The sequence below is a fragment of the Pelophylax lessonae genome (genome assembly GCF_965119305.1).
Source record: "Pelophylax lessonae genome assembly, chromosome: 5".
Taxonomy (NCBI): Eukaryota; Metazoa; Chordata; class Amphibia; order Anura; family Ranidae; genus Pelophylax; species Pelophylax lessonae.
Window position 1 is genome coordinate 28459479 of NC_138772.1, and position 21312 is coordinate 28480790.

The following is a 21312-nucleotide window of genomic DNA, read 5'->3' on the forward strand; positions in this document are numbered from 1 at the left end:
CCAGATCACAATGCATGTCAGAGCAAATGAGAATCATGAGGTCAAAGGAACTGCCTGAAGAGCCCAGAGACAGAATTGTGGCAAGGCACAGATCTGGCCAAGGTTACAAAAAGATTTCTGCTGCACTTAAGGTTCCTAAGAGCACAGTGGCCTCCATAATCCTCAAATGGAAGACGTTTGGGACGACCAGAACCCTTCCTAGAGCTGGCCGTCCGGCCAAACTGAGCTATCGGGGGAGAAGTGCCTTGGTGAGAGAGGTAAAGAAGAACCCAAAGATCACTGTGGCTGAGCTCCAGAGATGCAGTCAGGAGATGGGAGAAAGTTGTAGAAAGTCAACCATCACTGCAGCCCTCCACCAGTCGGAGCTTTATGGCAGAGTGGCCCGACGGAAGCCTCTCCTCAGTGTAAGACACATGAAAGCCCGCATGGCGTTTGCTAAAAAACACCTGAAGGACTCCAAGATGGTGAGAAATAAGATTCTCTGGTCTGATGAGACCAAAATAGAACTTTTTGGCCTTAATTCTAAGCGGTATGTGTGGAGAAAACCAGGCACTGCTCATCACCTGTCCAATACAGTCCCAACAGTGAAGCATGGTGGTGGCAGCATCATGCTGTGGGGGTGTTTTTCAGCTGCAGGGACAGGACGACTGGTTGCAATCGAGGGAAAGATGAATGTGGCCAAGTACAGGGATATCCTGGACAAAAACCTTCTCCAGAGTGCTCTGGACCTCGGACTGGGCCGAAGGTTTACCTTCCAACAAGACAATGACCCTAAGCACACAGCTAAAATAACGAAGGAGTGGCTTCACAACAACTCTGTGACTGTTCTTGAATGGCCCAGCCAGAGCCCTGACTTAAACCCAATTGAGCATCTCTGGAGAGACCTAAAAATGGCTGTCCACCAACGTTTACCATCCAACCTGACAGAACTGGAGAGGATCTGCAAGGAGGAATGGCAGAGGATCCCCAAATCCAGGTGTGAAAGACTTGTTGCATCTTTCCCAAAAAGACTCCTGGCTGTATTAGATCAAAAGGGGGCTTCTACTAAATACTGAGCAAAGGGTCTGAATACTTAGGACCATGTGATATTTCAGTTTTTCTTTTTTAATAAATCTGCAACAATGTCAACAATTCTGTGTTTTTCTGTCAGTATGGGGTGCTATGTGTACATTCATGAGGAAGAAGAATGAACTTAAATGATTTTAGCAAATGGCTGCAATATAACAAAGAGTGAAAAATTTAAGGGGGTCTGAATACTTTCCGTACCCACTGTATATGAGGTGTGTCTAAAAAGTTTGGTGAAGGGTATCAGAAAACAACAATCAAAGCAGAAGATACAAACAAATTACCTTTATTGGCCTTCAAAAGAATCGCCGTCCTTCAAGCGGAGTTCCGGCCTCGGGGGTGACATTTTGATAAAAATACCCCCGGGACAGTCAGGGCTAGTACATTCCACAATGGATAGCCTCTGATCTGTCCCGGGTCGCACTTACCCTTTAGAAGAAATACTTACCTTGAAAATTTCTTCTCCAGCGCTGCCATCTCAGGTGTGGACAGCTGAAGCCGGAGCGTCCCTCTTCGTGTCCTCTTCCGTGATGTCGGAGTCCCAGAATGCCCTGCACCGGCCCCGCTCGTCACTTCCGGTGCAGGCGCGGCATCCCTGCACAGCTTCTGGGCATGCCCAGAAGCTGTATAGCAAGGAATGCCGCGCCTGCACCGGAAGTGACGAGCGGGGCCGGTGCAGACGCACTGACTCCTCGGAGCGATGACATTCAGCTCCCAGGAGTCATCGCAAGCCAGAAGAGACGGCACGGGCCGCGGCCGCAGAGGGAGGAAGTGGAAGGAAGGTGAGTATATTTTCTTCTATAACAAGGTAAGTGAACAAGCATCCATTTCTTTTTCAGGTGACCCTCAGCAAGCGGATGGCCCAAATGATTTTGAGGCCGGAACTCCGCTTTCACAACACAATTTTGGCAACGTTTATAAAATGTTTATAAAGCTTCTGGAAACTGTCAGCAAAGGCCTCTTTAGGAATCGATCGCAGAGCCACTGTCACAAATTCTTGGATTTCCACCATGTCCGCAAAATGTGCGCCTTTCATGATGCTTTTCAAAGAAGTCCGCAGGCGCCAGATCAGGGGAATACGGTGGATGTCGCTTGGATTCTGGATGGAACTGGTAGTGCCAGGTCTCATCCCCTGTGATGATGGTTCACAGACAGGATGGATCCTGATTACACATGGAAATTAAATCTCCAGAGGTTTTCATCCGTTTTTGCTTTCTGTTCCTCTGTCAGCTTGTGCGGCACAAACCAGGAGCAGATCTTCCTCTTACCCAAATGTTCGCAGACAATGGTGCGCACCGTGTCCTTGCTAATGCCCAATTCCTTTGCAATCAATCATAGAGTCAGTTGCCGATCCCATGCCAGCATTTGTCACACTCACTCAATCATGTCTGGGGTTCTGCTTGACGGTGGCTGACCCAAACGTGGCTCATTCTCAGTAATTTCCTTCCTGTTGCAAAAGCGTTTGAACCAGTGGTAAACACATTTTCTGCTCACGGCCTCGGCCCCGTACACTTGCACCAACATTTCATGCTTCTCTGTCATTTTCCCCAATTCGTAGCAGAACTTGATGTTCACTTGTTGCTCCATTGCATTGTGACCCTACCTCTCACACTGACTACATTTGACTGCCCGCAGAGGGTTTACCCTGACAGTCACGTGTACTATACGCTACGTGATACTTCTCGACATGTCTCTGGATAGCCATGTGCATGCGCCCACAACTGGCCCATAATGCCGTTGAGATATTGGACCATTCACTGAACTTTTTAGACACACCTGGTAAAACCAGTGAAATAAAATGTGATCATGAATCACAATGAAATGAAGTGTAAATACAGAATACTTTATTAATCCCAAAGAAAAATTGGGAAATTGTTGCACACAGACACACTTAACAAAGACAACACAAGATCACAACAATGAACAGAACAAGATACAAAAACACAACAAATTTAAATGAAATACAGCTATGGCTGTAGCTTTCAACAATCCCCTTTATACATTTTTCCAGGCCCAGCAGAAGAATATGCAGGAGATACTCACCAATCTGAGCAAGCAGGAGCAGAAACACCAAGACTCGCAGCAATCCTTAACCGTGCACCTGAACAATGAGAGCCAGAAGCAGAACTCGCTGGTCAATCAGTTGAAACAGATGGTGGTGGAGAGGGAGGCCAAGATGAAAGAGCTGGAGAGGGAAATCCAGCAACTGACCACCAAGGTAAAACTTTAAGTGGGCCTCTCGGTTACTTTACAAGTCTGTATGATTAAATTCCTTACCTGTCACAATATACAGGCGGTCCCCAGGTTTCAAACAAGATAGGGTCTGTAGGTTTGTTCTTAAGTAGAATTTGTTTGTAAGTCGGAACAGGTAAATTTTTTAGGTGTAGCTCCAGCCAAAAGAATATTTTTTACATTTTTTTGAATAACATAGGGAAGGGTTTACCCCCCTATATCATTTGTTTTGCTGTCTGTTCCCCTGTTCAGAAGATTTCACCTCGCTTTCTGTCCCTATGACAACTGGATTTTGAAAATTTTGGGTTGTTGTGGAAGCAAGGATTGGTGATAAATCTTCAGTGGAGACACCTTTTTCCCATGAGAACTCTTACAGGAGTGAATTTCCCTTCCTAGGGGTAGATTTCTCCTCACTTTCTGTTGTCTCCCTCAGTTTGTAAGTAGGAGTCGTTTGTAAGTCGGATGTTTGTAACCCAGGGACCACCAGTACATCTGTATCACTTTCCATCCTTGACCTCCATTCCAGTGGCTGCACCAGACCTGAGCCAAACCTCAGCCTGAAGGCCACATCCGGCCCTTTGGCTTTCTCTGTCCGGCCCATGATGCCTCCACTGTCAGCATGTTGACAGTAGTCCGTGTTTAATTTATTCATAAATGATCTAGAGGAGGGGATATCTAGTAAAATCTCAGTATTTGCGGATGATACTAAACTAAGCATGCCAATATCTTCTATGCAGGATGTGGAAACCTTACAAGCGGACCTGAACAAAATAATGGGGTGGGCAACTACATGGCAGATGAGGTTTAATGTTGAAAAATGTAAAGTAATGCACCTGGGTGCCAGAAACCAGAAAGCAAGCTACTCACTAGGGGGGGAACCTCTGGGTGAGTCTAGGATGGAAAAGGACCTGGGAGTACTGGTAGACAACAGGCTTGGCTGTGGCATGCAATGCCAAGCCGCTGCAAGCAAAGCCAACAGAATACTGGGATGTATAAAAAAGGGGATTCACTCCAGAAATAAAGAGATTATTCTCCCAAGACTCTGGTCCGGCCACATCTGGAGTATTCCGTCCAGTTCTGGGCACCGGTCCTCAGGAAGGATGTGCTGGAACTGGAGAGAGTCCAGAGAAGGGCAACAAAAATAATTAGGGGAATGGAGGACATCAGCTATGAGGAAAGACTACAAGCACTGAACTTATTCTCTCTGGAGAAGAGACGATTCAGGGGGGATATGATATCAATGTACAAATATTGTACTGGCAACCCTGGCATATGGAAAAACCTATTCAGAGAAAGGGAATACAATAAGACACGTGGCCACTCACTAAAACTAGAGGAAAAATGGTTTAACCTTAAAATACGCAGGGGGTTCTTCACTGTGAGAGCGGTAAGGATGTGGAATTCTCTTCCACAAGCAGTGGTATCAGCAGGGAGCATTGATAGTTTCAAAAAACAATTAGATGGGCACCTTAAAGACCACAACATATAATCAGTGTTGGGGTAGTTACTCAAAAAATGTAACTAGTTATTAGTTACTTCTGTAAATTGTAACGAGATTACTTTACTAGTTACTGCATTTGAAAAGTAACTTCACTACTTATTACTTTACTTTCCTCTTTCTTAATTGACCGTGTAGAAGAAGATACATGACACTCTTTCTGCATAGAGTTTATGGTATAAACACAGGCTTTGGGAAACATGAGAACAAAACCTGAAAAAACAGAATAAAACATAAAGTGCAACAAAAAGTCATAAACTTCATCCCTCTCTATTCTTCGAAATAACGATTGTATCGCACGGCTTGGGTAACGCAGGAAAGCGCGTTCCTATAGCCTAGTAAAGTAGTGTAGTTACCTCCTATAGCCTAGTAAAGTAGTGTAGTTACCAATATTAGTATTGTATCTAGTTACATTACTTAGTTACCAAAAAAAGTAATGTAGTTACTGTAATCCGTTACTTTGTAACTAGTTACCCCCAACACTCTATACAATGTACGGTTAACAGCAAACACACACACACATCATGGGTTGAACTGGATGGACTGATGTCTTTTTTTCAACCTCACTAACTATGTAACTATGGACCTTGTCAGATAAGAATGGGGCTGTGTCACAATGACCCTGTAACCATGTGTTATTTATTTATTATTGATACAGTAAAACCTTGGATTGCGAGTATAAATCGTTCCAGAAACATGCTTGTAATCCAAAGCACTTATATATTAAAGCAAATTTCCCCATAAGAAATAATGGAAACTCAAATGATTTGTTCCAAAACCATTTATTCATATAAAAATTATTTACCGGGTTATTTCTGTTGAAAAGTCCTAATCAGGTGATACAAAGAACAAAAAGAGCAGAGCAATCTAAGTGTACTTTAGTATGATCACAGTTTTGATGTAAAAAAAGTGGAATGACACTCACAATGTTAAAAACAATATCCAACGTTAAGGAGTCTGGTGCTTGTCCGTGTAATACAGTACGTTGCCAGAGGTCTGGGGGCGCTGGTGACTCCCAGTGCTTCCTCGAGACACTCAAAGACACTGGGGAACTGTTGACTTCACTTCTGGCTGCTCCAAACATGCGTTACACACGCCCTAACCAACTGGGAGTATCTCCGAGCTTCTCAGAGTTCTCCAGGAAGCACTTGCAGCCACCAGCGCCCCCGGACCTCTGTACTGTATACACCAGCGGCTTTACACAGATGAGACTCCTTAACCAGATTCCTTAACGCTCGATAATGTTTTTAACATTGTGTCATTCCACTTTTTTTACATTAAAACTGTGATTATAGTGCTCAACGCTACTCGTATAGCAAGACATCATTTGTATATCAAGTTAGAGTTAAAAAATGTTGCTCATCTTGCAAAACGCTCTTAGGGTCCTTTCACACGAGCGATCCGATCAGATCAGTTTTTTAGGCGGATCTGATCGGATCCCCCATGCATCCCTATGGGGCAGCGGATGTCAGCGGAGACCTCTCCGCTGACACCCGCTGCCATCCGCATCCGATCCTGTCCGTGAAATCAGGACGGATGGAAACCCAATTTTCCATCCGCCCAGGGGATCGGATCGGATGGGATCAGATAAGAGCGGACAGGCTAATTTTGACAATTGTGTCTATAAGTGCAGGGTGCGTCTAATATGACCCTTGATGGTCCCAAGATGCTTTGCTGTCCGGTATCCCCTGAGGAGCCGATTCTGAAGCAGTGGACGCTCCCACCGGCGGTGGGTGCCCCTATTTTCCATGTTGACTAAGGCAACCATGTTTCCGGTGGTAGAATTCCTGGCTTTTAGGACTCCGGCTGACAGGCGGGCAGAATCTCGAAAGCCCGTTACATGTTTACTATGGCTGGTGCCTTATTGGGGCATGTTTTGGCCTCCATTCGAGTGTCTCAGACATGGACGGGGTGGGCGACGCTTTTGAGTCTGTCCATGGGGGCGACCGGTCTCCCCTGCCTATGGTGAACTGGCAGACTGGTTGGTCCAGGGTCTGCAGTTTGTCTGCGATGCATCTTTGGATCCAGTTCCTGTGAGTCTCTACGCTATTCATCTCGGCAGTAATGCTTAGGCGTATTTTGTGGCTGAAGTGTTGGTCTGCGGATCACACCTCCAAGAAGGATCTGACTAAATTACTTTTTCAGGGCAGGCGCCTGTTCGGGGCTACCTTGGATGATTTCAGCACATGAGAAGTTTTTTCGTCCCTCAGATACTTCACAAAAAGGTTCCAAGCCCTTCAAGGTCTCTTTGAGAGGTTTCTAGTGGCCTTGGTCTGGCAATTAAAGAGCAAGCTTCTCCCGACCTGCTGACAAGACCCGTTCCGCATAACGGTTTGCCCCCATCCATGTCTAGGGTGAGGGGATGTCTTCGCTGGTTCCGGGGCTGTGGACCTCCCTGGATCAGTAACCAGTGGGTCCATGAGGTGATTGTATCTGGTTCCAAGATGGAATTCCGTTTCTTGTCCTCCGGAAAGGTTCTTTCCTTCCAATGTGCACCTGCCACTGGCTCGGCTGCAAACTCCGTTGTGGGCAGGGCAGGACTTGTTGTCCCAGGGCGTGATCATCCTGGTTCCAGTGTCGGAACATTTTTGGGGGTTTTTATTCATACCCTTTCATGGTTCCCAGGAAGAAGGGCAAGTTCGTCCTATTCTGGACCTCAAGGCCCTGAACCGCTTTGTGCAGGTGCAATAATTCATGACATCCTTTTGGACGGTGGTGGCATCCCTGTATCGGGGGGGTTCCCTGGCTTCTTTATATGTCAAGGATGCCTACCTGCACATTCCTTTTTGCACCCGGCATTAGCGTTTCCTCTGCTTCGCTCTGAGAAGGAGCACTATCAGTTTGTGGCGTTACCCTTTGGTCAAGCTTCTGCTCCTCATTTCCGTACAAAAGTGTTGGCCCCAGTCTTCGTGTTGCTGCATCAGTGGGGAATTTCTGTGCTGGGATACCTGGACGACCTCCTCTTGCAAGCAGAGTCTCCATCAGCTCTGATGACCAATGTGGAAATTACTTTCCAGACTTTACGGGAGATTGGGTGGCTTCTGAATTTCAGAAGTCTGCCCTGGTTCCGACCAGGAGATTGGATTTTTTTCGGGCTGACTCTGGATTCAGCTCTAGACAGAGTGTTCCTTTCTCTGGGAAAGTTGCAGAAGTTGCATTCTGCGATTTAACTGTTGTTAGCCCACAAGTGGCCTCCCTTCGGGCATGTATGTGAGTGTTGGGGCTTGATGGTGTACATCTTCGAGGTTGTTCCACAGTTCTACATGAGACTCCTTCAAAAGGAGATTCTGGTCAAATGGGACAAGTGTCCCAAGTTGCTGGACAGTGTGATTTGTCTGAGTTAGACAACAAAGAGTTCTCTGGTCTGGTCGCTGCGCTCCCCAACCTTGCTACAGGGCAAGTCCTTTCTCCCCTTGTACTGGAAAGTGGTCATGACAGATGCCAGCCTGTCTGGGTGGGGAGGGGTTCTGGGGCTGAACTCAACCTGGCGCTGTTGGATGCTGGAAGTGTCCAGATTGCCCGTCTGTCTTGCAACTTTGAGCAATCCCAGATTCAGTCAGACAACGCCACGGCCATGGCTTTGTGATTTACCAGGGCGGCACAAGGAGTGTGTTTGCAGCCCTGGAGGTATTTGGCATTCTCTGGTGGGCAGATCGTCCTTGCCCTCTCGCCATGCACTTTTCCGGCGTGGAAAATTGGTAGGCGGAATACTTCAGTCGTCAGGCATTGGACCAAGGGGAATGGTCCCTTCATCCGGACGTGTTTCATCAGATATGTCTGCAGTGGGGCACACCCGAGGTAGCTCTGTTGGCGTCCCGGCTCCACAGAAAGGTGCCGGGGTTCATGGTCAGGTCACAAGATCCTCTGGCAGACACCACGGATGCTCTGGTGGCTCCATGGAGCCAGTACTATCTGATTTACGCATTCCTCACTCCAGTTTCTTTCATGACTTTCACGCAGGATCAAGGACGAATATTTGCCCACTCTTCTTTGAAAAAACATCTCCTGTGCACAGCCCTCTTCAGAGCACCCCACAGATTTTCAATCGGATTCAGGTCTGGGCTCTGGCTGACTCGTTCCAAAACTTTAGTCTGCTTCTGGTGAAGCCATTCCTTTGTTGATTTGGATGTATGCTTTGGGTTATTGTCATGCTAAAATATGAAGTTCCTCTTCATGTTCAGCTTTCTAGCAGAAGTCTGAAGGTTTTGTGCCAATATTGACTGGTATTTGGAACTGTTCATAATTCCCTCTACCTTGACTAAGGCCCCTGTTCCAGCTGAAGAAAAACAGCCCCAAAGCATGATGCTGCCACCACCATGCTTCACTGTTGGTATGGTGTTCTTTTGGTAATGTGCAGTGTTGTTTTTGCGTCAAACATAACTTTTGGAATTATGGCCAAAAAGTTCAACCTTGGTTTCATCAGACCATGACACATTTTCCCACATGCTTTTGGGAGACTTGAGATGTTTTTTTGCAAAATTTAGCCAGGCTTGGATGTTTTTCTTGGTAATAAAAGGTTTCTGTATTGCCACTCTATCCCATAGCCCAGACATATGAAGAATACAGCAGAATGTTGTCACATGTACCACAGAGCCAGTAATTGCTAGATATTCCTGCAGCTCCTTTAATGTTGCTGTAAGCCTCTTGTCAGCCTCCCTGACCAGTTTTCTTATCATCAATTCTGAAGGAACGCCCAGTTCTTGGTAAGGCCAGTGTTGTGCCATATTTTCTCCACTTGATGGTGACTGTCCTCACTGTGTTCTATGGTATATCTAATGCCTTGGGAATTCTTTTGTACCCTTTTCCTGACTGATACCTTTTAACAAATGAGATTCCATCTGATGCTTTGGAAGCTCTCTGCGGACCATGGCTTTTGCTGTAGGATGCGACTAAGAAAATGTCAGGAAAGACCTACTAGAACAGCTGAACTTTATTTGGGGTTAATCAGAGGCACTTTAAAGGATGGCAGGTGTGTACTGACTCCTATTTACTATGAGTTTGAATGTGATTGCCTAATTCTGAACACAGCTACCAGTTTTTAAGAACCACATTCATTTCACTTTTTATTTTTATCCCCCCCCCCCCCTAAAAGATTTCAGCTTGTGTTTCAATTGAGTTGAACAGTTTATAGGTCACATTAAAGGTGGAATGATTTATCTTTGTCTATCTCATGTTTTTTCATCACAGAAACCTGACATTTTAACAGGGGTGTATAGACTTTTAATATCTATGGTACTTGCGGGTAGTATATGCAGCAAACAGAAGCCGGCAACCAGGTATTATTAGTGAAAATAAATCCTTTATTGACTACAAAGTGAATAACAGCACAGAGGGCTAACGCGTTTCGGCTAGGAAGTCTAGGAATTCACACATGCTATGAGTAAGGCTTCTTAGCAAAAACGCGTCAGTTCTCTGTGCTGTAACTCACTATGTAGTCAATAAAGGATTTATTCTCATGGATAATACCTGGTTCCCATCTTCACTTTGCTGCATGGATTACCATTAGAGTGTGGAGACTCTTCAGCCAGAGCACAGGGAATCCTAACTTTGGACAGTCTGCATGGTAGAAGAGAGTGTGCTCCGCGCTAAGGAAATGATGGGGGGGCTGTGTATAAGGCTTCAGCCTCCCTCTAATATAACCAACGTTATATGAATGACAATAGGGAGAGGGGGGAGAAAGGGGATGGCACTGCCCAGAAAATGCTATGTAGGTATAAATGGTAGGTAATAGTATCCAAGGTAAGTGGGTAGCGAATGAAATAAGTGTGTGTAAATAGCAATCACAATGTAAATAAATCTAATAATAAATACAAGCCAGACATGCGATGAATGAAGTGACTGGTGCCATAAAGTGCAAACTGAACACCGATGGGTTAAGTCCCGTGATATTGGTGGCAAATTGTACCAAATGAAAAATATATATTATATAAATTGGACAAAGTGCTGAAAATTGAGAGTGCTATGGGATTTGATGATATCAATAGCCAGCAGATGGGTAAATAAACAAATAAATTAATAAGGTGGCCCTATCTAGGGCATATACACTATCCAAATAAAGTGACACTGTACAAAAGGTAGTTGATCATTAATAAAGTAAACAGTCCATAAATGGTGCAAGACGATCCCAATGATATACTCGTGGTGGGTACAGTGGTGGGGTGCTGGTGATCCCTCAAGTAAATAGCACACTCACCAGAAATACCCACCCTGCACAGGGGTATTGGGCGGGGTAATAATAGGGGGTATACGATCCCTCTGGCTGGTCCTGGTTCCCTCTAAGGCTCCTGGTAGGTGGTCCTGGATATCCCTCTGGGACTCCTACAGCCCTCTAAGGCTCCTGTTAGGTGGTCCTGGGTATCCTACTGGGGCTCCTATGGCCTTGTAAGTGGATCCACGCTGGGTAAATTGGGGTCCTATCCCAAGTAATCCGGGGTAATCCTCAGGGCGTTGGGGTAAGTGGTCTTACCATAGGAAGTAAGGAAAGGGCCAATAGTGTGATACTGTATAACTGTTTTTTATTCAAAACATCAAAAGAATAGGGTACTCACAATTTCCAAATGAGATAAAAGCAATGTACGAGTCTCCGGAACGCTATGTGTTCCACCGAGAACCGGAACCAGAAGTGATGTGACGGCGCCGTACGCGTTTCGTCATTCGTCCGAAGTAAAAAACACATTAAAGTTGATTTTAGGGGGCACAAAAACACAAAAAAATTCCCCCATTTTTGGTAATATATAACAGATGAGGTTGGACAGCATAAATAGATATCCAACATGTCAAACCTTAAATTGTCGCACGCCTGTGAAATGGGGACAAACTTTAGTGCCCTATATTTTCCATAGGCGATGTTTTTTTAAAAGCCCCCTATATGTCATCAGTTTAGCATTACAGAGGAGGTCTGGGGCTAGAAATATTTCTCTCACTTCTGTGTGCTCAACAATATGTAACTTATGTATCACAGTCGGCGTTTTCATGCGTAGGCACCCCTGTACGTTCGTACAAGTATATATGTGGGGGTAAGGGGGGCCTCAAAAAAATTTTGGCCGGGTTTTTTTGTGCTTGGATGTAACTTTCATTTTTTATAATTAAAACCTTGTGGAGAGCCTTCCCAGAAGAGTTGAAGCTGTTATAGCTGCAAAGGGTGGGCTAACTCAATATTGATCCCTATGGACTAAGACTGGGATGCCATTAAAGATCATGTTTGTGTGTAAAGGCAGGCGTCCCAATACTTTTGACAATTGTTATCAACCGATCAATTTAGATCATGGAAACTATCTATCGAGCAGCGAATAGTCGCACTGCAAACAGCCAAAATTCTATACGCTTATGGCCAGCTTTAGACAGTTGTCACCAGAACAGGTGTCTCCAAATATTAATTTCCTCTCGCCTCCTGTTCTGGTGACATCTGTACCATTATAGATTTTTTCTTCACAGTCCCAGTTACAATAGTTATCATGAATCTTTCCAGTGAGCAAACAGATAGTAACATAAGTGTGCACAGCCTGTTGCATTAGGGTGTGCACCCCAAAGCACTTATGTGTGTGTGTGCATGTGCATATATACACTGACAGTAGAGCAGTGGACGGTATCAGTAGGGCAGAGAGTGGTGTCAGTAGGGCAGAGAGTGGTGTCAGTAGGGCAGTGAGTGGTGTCAGTAGGGCAGAGGACGGTGTCAGTAGGGCAGTGGACGGTGTCAGTAGGGCAGTGGACGGTATCAGTAGGGCAGAGAGTGGTGTCAGTAGGGCAGTGAGCGGTGTCAGTAGGGCAGTGGACGGTGTCAGTAGGGCAGTGGACGGTGTCAGTAGGGCAGTGGACGGTGTCAGTAGGGCAGTGGACGGTGTCAGTAGGGCAGTGGACGGTGTCAGTAGAGCAGAGGACGGTGTCAGCAGAGCAGTGGACGGTGTCAGTAGGGCAGTGGACGGTATCAGTAGGGCAGAGAGTGGTGTCAGTAGGGCAGTGAGCGGTGTCAGTAGGGCAGTGGACGGTATCAGTAGGGCAGAGAGTGGTGTCAGTAGGGCAGTGAGCGGTGTCAGTAGGGCAGTGGACGGTGTCAGTAGGGCAGTGGACGGTGTCAGTAGGGCAGTGGACGGTGTCAGTAGGGCAGTGGACGGTGTCAGTAGGGCAGTGGACGGTGTCAGTAGGGCAGTGGACGGTGTCAGTAGAGCAGAGGACGGTGTCAGCAGAGCAGTGGACGGTGTCAGTAGGGCAGTGGACGGTATCAGTAGGGCAGAGAGTGGTGTCAGTAGGGCAGTGAGCGGTGTCAGTAGGGCAGAAGATGGTGTCAGTAGGGCAGTGTACGGTGTCAGTAGGGCAGTTAAAGGTGTCAGTAGGGCAGTGGACAGTGTCAGTAGGGCAGAGGACGGTGTCAGCAGAGCAGTGGATGGTGTCAGTAGGGCAGAGAGTGGTGTCAGTAGGGCAGAGGTTGGTGTCAGAAGGGCAGTGAGCGGTGTCAGCAGAGCAGTGGACAGTGTCAGTAGGGCAGAGAGTTATGTCAGTAGGGCAGGTGAAAGTGTCTGTAGTTTTTATTTTTATCATTTTATATTTTATTAATTTTTACAATTTTATTTTTTTACAATTTTTTTTAGGAGCCCCATTAGGGAGCTTTGGTAAAATATCAGGGGTCCAAACAGGGGGAATATGTGCCAAACAGGGTGATTAGGGTGTGTCTCGATACACGACAGAAAAGTGTCAGTGCTGCACAGAACAACCTATAAGATTCTAGATGAGGAGAAGATGAAAATGACATCTGATTGGTTACTATAAGCAACTTTCCTGCTTTCCAGATAAATACACAAATAAATGTTATTAAAAGTATATTTCCTTAAAATGAGTGTTTTGTGTCTAGAGTTCCCCTAGAAGGCCGTCCAGTATGAAGATTTTAGGAGCTGAAGAGTCACACGATGGGGTCAGGTTGGAGAAGCGGGTTCCAGCGCGGTCACTGTCTGACATTGGAGACCACATGGGCTCAGCCGCCTCTGCTAGGTAACACTCCTCCACACTGTAGTATCACCTGATTTTGCACGCATTCACGTCATGTGGCAAGAAAATTCTTTATAAATGGCACCCCAAATGAAGCAAGTGAATGCACTGTCTTTTACATGAAAAACGTGTGTCAAACGCAGCAAACCGCGTGGTTAAGGGCTCTTTCACACTAGAAGTTGAGGGGCAGACAAACCCCACGATTCAGCTGTGCTTTTACCGCCACGCAACCACTACCCCCCTATACCTGCAGAGCTTACTGCAGGAGGTAAACACATGCCACACCCACAATGCTTTGCAGATGCGGCAGAAATTATACCCCTGGTTGCTTTCAGCAGGCGTAGTGCTAGCTGAACAAGATCTATTTAAGTGAATAGAGCCGCTCTACAAATCCCCCGCAAACAAATGCAATGCAAACACGCCAAGCTTGAGACTTAACCACTTGCCTACAGTGCACTTAAACCCCCTTCCCATCCAGACCAATTTTTAGCTTTCAGCGCTCTCACACTTTGAATGACAATTGCGCGGTCATGCTACACTGTACCCATATGACATTTTTATAATTTTTTTCACACAAATAGAGCTTTCTTTTGGTGGTATTTAATCACCTCTGGGGTTTTTATTTTTTACAAAAAAAAAAAGAAAAAAGACAGAAAATTTTGAAAAAGAAAAAGTTTTTCTTATTTTCTGCGAGTAAATTTTGAAAATAAATACATTTTTCTCCTCCACTGATGTGCGCTGATGAGGCGGCACTGATGGGCACTGATAGGCTGCACTGATGAGGTGGCAGTTATGGGCACTGATGAGGTGGCACTTATGGGCACTGATGAGGAGGTACTAATATGCCGCACTGATGAGCACTGATAGGCGGCACTGATGTGCACTGATAGGCGGCACTGATGAGCACTGATAGGTGGCACTGCTGGGCACTGAGAGGCGGCACTGACGGGCGGCACTGATGGGCACTGATAGGCAGCACTGATGGGCACTGGCGGATGGCACTGGACACTGACGGGTCTCACTGATGAGCACTGATGGGCGGCACTGATGATCACTGATGGGCAGCACCATCAGTGCCCACACTCAGTGCCCATAGTGCTGCCAGTCAGTGCTCATCAGTGCCTAGATGAGCAGGCACTGATGGGCACTGACTGGCAGCACTATGGGCACTGATTGTGGGTACTGATGGGGGACACTGATGGCGGGCACTGTGGGCACTGATGGTGGGCACTTTGTGTATGTTTTTTACCTTGTGTAATCAGGGCACTGGTTACACAAGGTAACATTTTTCTGTGTCCCCGGCGGCTGATCGGCTCTCCTCCTTCCTCACACTGCAGTCTCTGTGTGAGGAAGGAGTGCTGGCGATGAGAGATGATCTCATATGTTTACATATGAGATCATCTCTCATTGCATGGGCCGATCACGTGGTAAATGGCCGCTGTGATTGGCCATTTACCACAATCTGTGATTGGCTGTGTCCAAGGGACACGGCCGACACAGATTTTCCCCCATGCGTGCGCGCGGGGAGCACGCGGGGAGCCTGTGTCTGGGAGGCTAATCCCGAAAATTAGAATCCGCGCTGCAGCCGTCTTTCGGCTATAGCGCGGACCGGAAGTAGTTAAAGGGGTTGTAAAGTCAGAAGGTTTTTTTTTTTTATCTTTATGCATTAAGATAAAAAGCCTTCTGTGTTCAGCAGCCCCCCTAATACTTACCTGAGCCCCCTCTTGATCCAGCCATGTCCACGTGTGACTCAGCCGTCTCTCTCTCCTGATTGGCTGAGACACAGCAGCAGTGCCATTGGCTCCTGCTGCTGTCAATCAAACTCACTTAGTCGAACAGCAGCTCCATGCCTGAATGGACACATGGAGCTGCAGGTTGGCTCGCGTGCCCCCATGTGGGGGCACTCAGTAGGAGGAAGGGGCTAGGAACTGCAGCCAGGGACCCGAGAAGAGGAGGATCTGAGCTGCTCTGTGCAAAACCAACTGCACAGAGGAGGTAAGTATTACATGTTTATTTTAATAGAAAAAAAAATTAAACTTTACAACCACTTTAACTGCTTGCCGACCGCCCGCCGCATATATACTGCGGCAGGCTGGCTCGGCTGTGCGAATCGCCGTATCTGTACCGCGATCTGCGGGAGTGATCCTGGGGGTGCGCGCCAGCGGGGAAGCTGATTCACTTTCAAAAAGTGCTAAACCTTCCTTCCAATTTCTGAATTGATGCGGTTGTAAATGTCACAAGCCAGTATAAAGGCTTGTGAATAATAATTGTAAAAAAAAAAAAAAATATGTGGGTTAACTAATCTTTTTTTTTTTTTAATATACTTCTCCCTTAAGGGGGTGTGGCGGAGGTGTGTCCTATGCCTACATACTTTTGCTAATAGGTGTCCCTCGTTCTCATTTCAAAAAGTTGGGAGGTATGAAGATGTGCCTCAGCATGGCCTTTGAGAATGCAGGGGCACAACTGGTTGAGGAGGACACCAAGTGCCAAAGCAAAGACATTCATGGCAGGATAATAGAGATTATTCTAAGGAAAGATGCAGATTTAAAAACATTGAAAATGACTTCTCTAACTGTGGGAAATTGGAAAATTCCTTCTTGCAGTGAGATTGCGACTTGTAAAACAGAATATGCTGATTCTGATTGAGTCAAGTCTGATATTTTCGTATCACCTCTTATTTTATCTCCGAAAACAGGACAGTTTCCAAACTGGGACACGAGCTAGTAGAGGCCGCAGATTCCTTACTACCTGTAATCACTTCTTCACCTGGAAGGTGCGATATGAACATATCACATCCAGTTACTGCTGGGAAATCTCTGTTTGCATTGTTTTGTTTATGAGACTGTTAAAGTGTATCTAAACCCAGGAACACGGGTGCACGCAACTTTAAAGTGGTTGTAAAGACTGAAGGTTCCATGCATGAAGGTAAAGAACCTTGAGTGTGCAGCTCCCCCCCCCCAACCCCTCAGCCCCCACTTATACTTACCTAAGCCTGATCTCTATCCAGCGATGTGCACGAGGCTCTCCCAAGTCTCTCCGTCCTGATTGGCTGAGATGCAGCAGTAGGAGCCATTGGCTCCCACTGCTGTCAATCACAGCCAGTGACGCTGGAGTGGGGGGGGGGCAGTGCTGAGCCGTGCTCTCTGTGTCTTATAGACGCAGAGAGCCGGCTCGGGAGCGAGCATGCACGAGTGCCCCCACAGCAAGCGGCTTGCTATGAGGGCACTCGGCAGGTGGGAGGGACCCAGAGTGCCGGCAGAGTGCCGGTTGTAAAGGCTAAAGGTTTGGAGCATTCTATGCATGAAGGTAAAAACTCTTCTGTGTGCAGCAGCTGCCCACAGGCCCTCCTAATACTTACCTGAGCCCCATCGCAAACCAGCACCACAGCCTCGGCTCTCCAGGGACTCTCACCCCTCATTGGCTGAGGCAGCCATTGGCTCCCACTGCTGTCAATCAAAGCCAGTGAGCCAATGAGGAGAGAAAGGGGACGGGTCCAAGCCACAGCATGTGGAGAAGTGGCTCAGGACAGTGCCTGCCTGGGTGCCCCCACAGCAAGCTGCTTGCTCTGGGGGCACTTGGCAGGAGAAGGAGCCAGGAGCGCCAGCAAGGGACCCAAGAAGAGGAGGATTGGGGCTGCCTTGTGCAAAACCAACTGCAAAAACAACAAGCCTTTACTATCACTTTAAGGCTCGGGTCACATGTATGCAAACTGGATGCGTTTTAAACCGCAGCCAATTCACATGACATGTGAACTGGCAGCCTTCTCTATGGAGCCAGTTCACATATGTGCGGGCTGGCCGTGGTTCGTTTTTAAAGAGTACTGTGCATTTTTCAGTCCAGTTCAGGTGCGATTTCAGGTAAAATTTGCACCTGAATCACACCTTAACCGGTGAACAAAACCGCACTGGGTTCCTTTGAAAAAAAGCAGAGAAAACGGGCCGCACATATGTGAACTGTCACTAAGGCTTGGCATGTTGGGTATCTGTTTACTCTGTGCAACATCATCTTTTATATTTTACCAAAAGCTTGGATATTATATTGTAATGTTGTGCACTAAAATTATTTTATTGTATTTTTTCCTAATTCATAAACCCCCATTCCCATTTGATAAACAGCGATTCAAAGATCACGTGACATTTGCAGCTGCCACCATTTAATTCTCTAGGGCCACTTCTTTTATAAAATATATCATGTTAGGAAGTTCTAAGTCATTATGTAGCAAAAAATGCAGATTTTAACTTGTGAAAATAAAACGAAATTGCTCTGGACACAAAGGGGTCAAACAGTGACAGAGTTGTTTAAAGGGGATTTAGGCAACAAATGCACGTTAAAGAGGAACTTCACTCTAAAGGGGGAAGTTCCGCTTTGTGTCCTGCTCCCCCACCCCCACCCCTCCTCTAACAATTTTTATTGGGGGGGGTGTTTTAGGGCAAGTACCAAGTTTTGGTAGGTACCAGCTTCCACTTCCAGTTGGATCGTCTCTAGGTGTATCCTTGGGAAGTTTGGCTCCCCTACTGGCAACCTCTTGAGACACGTCACCTGTCCCATGAGGCTGTGGGACCATTTACACGGCTTCCCACTGCGTGCATGCACAGTGGGAAGCCGGCTGTGAAGCCTCAAGGAGTCAAAGCCGGCTTCCCACACTAAACATGCTGACACTGGGAACCCGAAGACCAGCGAAGAACCAACCCGGGTGAGGACATCGCTTGGACAGGTAAGTGTCCTTTTATTAAAAGTCAGCAGCTACAGTATTTGTAGCTGCTGACTTTATTTTTTTGCAAACAGGCTGAAGATCTTCTTTAACCGCTTGCCGAACGCCGCACGACTATTTACATCGGCAGTCAGCCCCTCACAGGCAAAGCGACGTAGGGCTAGCCTGTGAGGGTCTAGGGAGCGAGTGCGCGCCGCCGGAGGCGCGCTCCCGCGCGGTCACAGACCCACCCCCCGCACGGGTGCCCGGCGGACCCGATGTCCGCCGGTCACTCACGATCTTCCGTTAGAGAAGGAGAAAGGCAGGCGGCTAATGTAAACAGGCCGCCTGTCATTCTCCCCTGTGTATGAATAGTGATCATATGGTTCTACTATATATCACTGTTCCTACACCTCAAGCCACAGCCAATCACAGTTAGAATCACGCCCCTAGGGACACACATAACCCCTCCCTCTCAAAAAAGTTTCACTGCCAGTGTCATTATTACAGTAACAGTGCATATGTATAGCACTGATTACTGTAGTAATGTCACTGGTAACCCCAAAAGTGTCAAAAATGTCAGTCAAGGGTCCGATCTGTCTGCCGCAATGTCGCAGTACTGCAAAAAAAATCGCAGATTGCCGCCATTACGCGTTAAAAAAAAAACAGCAAAAATGACAAAAATCTTTCCCTTAGTAAACGCAATAACTATCAAAATACGCTTTTTGCGATTTTTTTTTTTTTTTTTTTTTTTTTTTTTTTTTTTTTTTACCAAACATATGTAGCAGAAAACAAATTGGCCTAAAATGTTAAAAAATTTTTGATTTTTACATTTTTTTTGGGGAATTTCATATAAAAAATGTTAAAAATATTGTTATTTTTGCAAAATTGTCGCTCTTTTTTTGTTTATACCGCAAAAAGTAAAAATCGCACAGGTGATCAAATACCACCAAAAGAAAGCTCTATTTGTGGGAAAAAAAGGACGTCAAATTAGTTTAGGTACAGCGTCGCACTACCGTGCAATTGTCTGTTAAAGTCACGCAGTGCCGAATCGCAAAATAGGCCCTGGTCAGGAAGGGGGTAAAATCTTCCGGGGCTTAAGTGGTTAAAGGATAATTTCACCTTTGTAACATGTTACATGTTACACCTGTATTTAGGGTGTAACATGTAACATGTCGCAGCAACCCCTAAACCCCTCTTTTCCCGTGAGTGAGCAGAGGTTCTTGTCCCCCGCAGCCGCTGTTACGTTTAGAATTGGCGCTCCACCCACACAGCCACACCATTTATTCACAGCGATCTGTGAATGCATTAACTACAAGTCCTGTCTTCCACTGTGGCAGATGGCTTGTAGTTCCCAATGTACTGTGAGGATGCTGGTGAGCACCCTTGTGATCCCCTGAGGCTCCTTTGGGTTTCTAACAGTAAGCTAATCCAGAGGTACTGACAGAAAACTGGAGGTGTCTGCAGGAGCCTAACGTTGCACCCGTGATACATTGATCCTGGGTGCAACGCTCTGAAAGCTCCTGTAGGATAAAGTAGGAAGTGAATAGGTGAATTTATCCTTAAAATCTCACATTCCATGGCAAAGAAAAGGTCCACTTTTCTGCCAGCTCCCCCCAACACAATACCATTTGTAAAATGGCTGCTCACCCAAACAAAATATAACAAAATGCCAGTCCGAGACTCTGACGCTTCTGAGAGGTGTGGTAAACATCACTGTGCCTCTATAAAGAGCTGAAATCCCATGAAAACACACCCTTGCAATGGGTTGAAGTGCATTATTGCAGGATCTTGAGCTTCCAACTCTGTCAGGAACCACAGGGATGCTATTGGTGCCTCCCAGGACTATCAGAGGCCAGGGGGGGAAATATGTATTTTTAATTTTGAGCAAACCATTTGTTTACAAATGGCCATTTGTGTTGGGGGGAGGGGGGGCAGGGGGCTAACTAAAAAGGGGACCTTCTATGTCACGGTCAGGGGTCAGGCTTGGAGACCAGTAGCTATAGCAATAGAGAGATGCTCAGCAACCAGTTGGACAGGTATAGAAGCAGGCCACCCTGGTGGATGACACGGGCTCACCCGAGGTGCAGAGTTTAACCGGTGTTCACCAGAGCTCCTGATGGTGAAGATGGGTTTTGCTGCGTGTTAGTACCAGGTTGCAGTAATCAGGATCACCCCACCAGGAAATTAGCAGGCTGGGGTCCAATAGCAGGTATCGCAGGTTGGGATCAAGCAGAAACATAGTTGGTAAACAAGCCAAAGGTTGGTAACGTGGTTGCAGGTTGGGATCAAGCAGAAACGTAGTCGAGGAATAAACCAAAGGTCAGTAGGGACTGGTAGTGAAGATACAGATGGCAGTAAGAGTGACAGGAGTGGGATATTGGCTGGAGAGAGCACAATAATCTGGCAAACAGGAAGTGCAGAGACATGGCCTAAATAGGAAGTTTATGGGAGGAGCAAAGAGTTCAAGGATCACCAGAAACAAGACATAAGGCAAGGGTGTCTAAGCCAGCATTTTTCAACCTTTCTTACGTCAAGGCACCCTTTAGAATCACTCCCAATGCCGGGACACACCAGTCTCAGGGCTCGTTCACACCAGGAGGTGCATGCAAATGCACGTGCTTTTTTGTGCATTTTCACACAGTGCATTTTTCTAATGAGCTGCTCTATGTGTGGGAAAAACGCAAAAGGGTACTGACATGATTTTTAAAATTGCGCAGCACCAAAACACATGGTACCACAGTACCATGCGTTTTAGCAGGCACAAACGTACGAACATTTGATAGGTGCCTGAGGTTGTCATTAAAAATGAATGGCACCCACGCACATCTGCAAAAGGCAGCACATT

General features: G+C 46.5%; 1 protein-coding gene across 1 annotated transcript in view; it reads left to right on the top strand.

Annotated features, from left to right (window-relative positions):
• The window catches only part of CCDC13 (coiled-coil domain containing 13), an 80787-nt gene that overhangs the window by 45592 nt on the left and 13883 nt on the right, over positions 1 to 21312 (top strand). The window contains exons 10-12 of the mRNA XM_082257623.1: positions 3077 to 3283; positions 13641 to 13777; positions 16470 to 16547. Coding sequence (XP_082113749.1) covers positions 3077 to 3283; positions 13641 to 13777; positions 16470 to 16547 — 422 coding nt within the window. The remainder of the gene's footprint in view (positions 1 to 3076; positions 3284 to 13640; positions 13778 to 16469; positions 16548 to 21312) is intronic.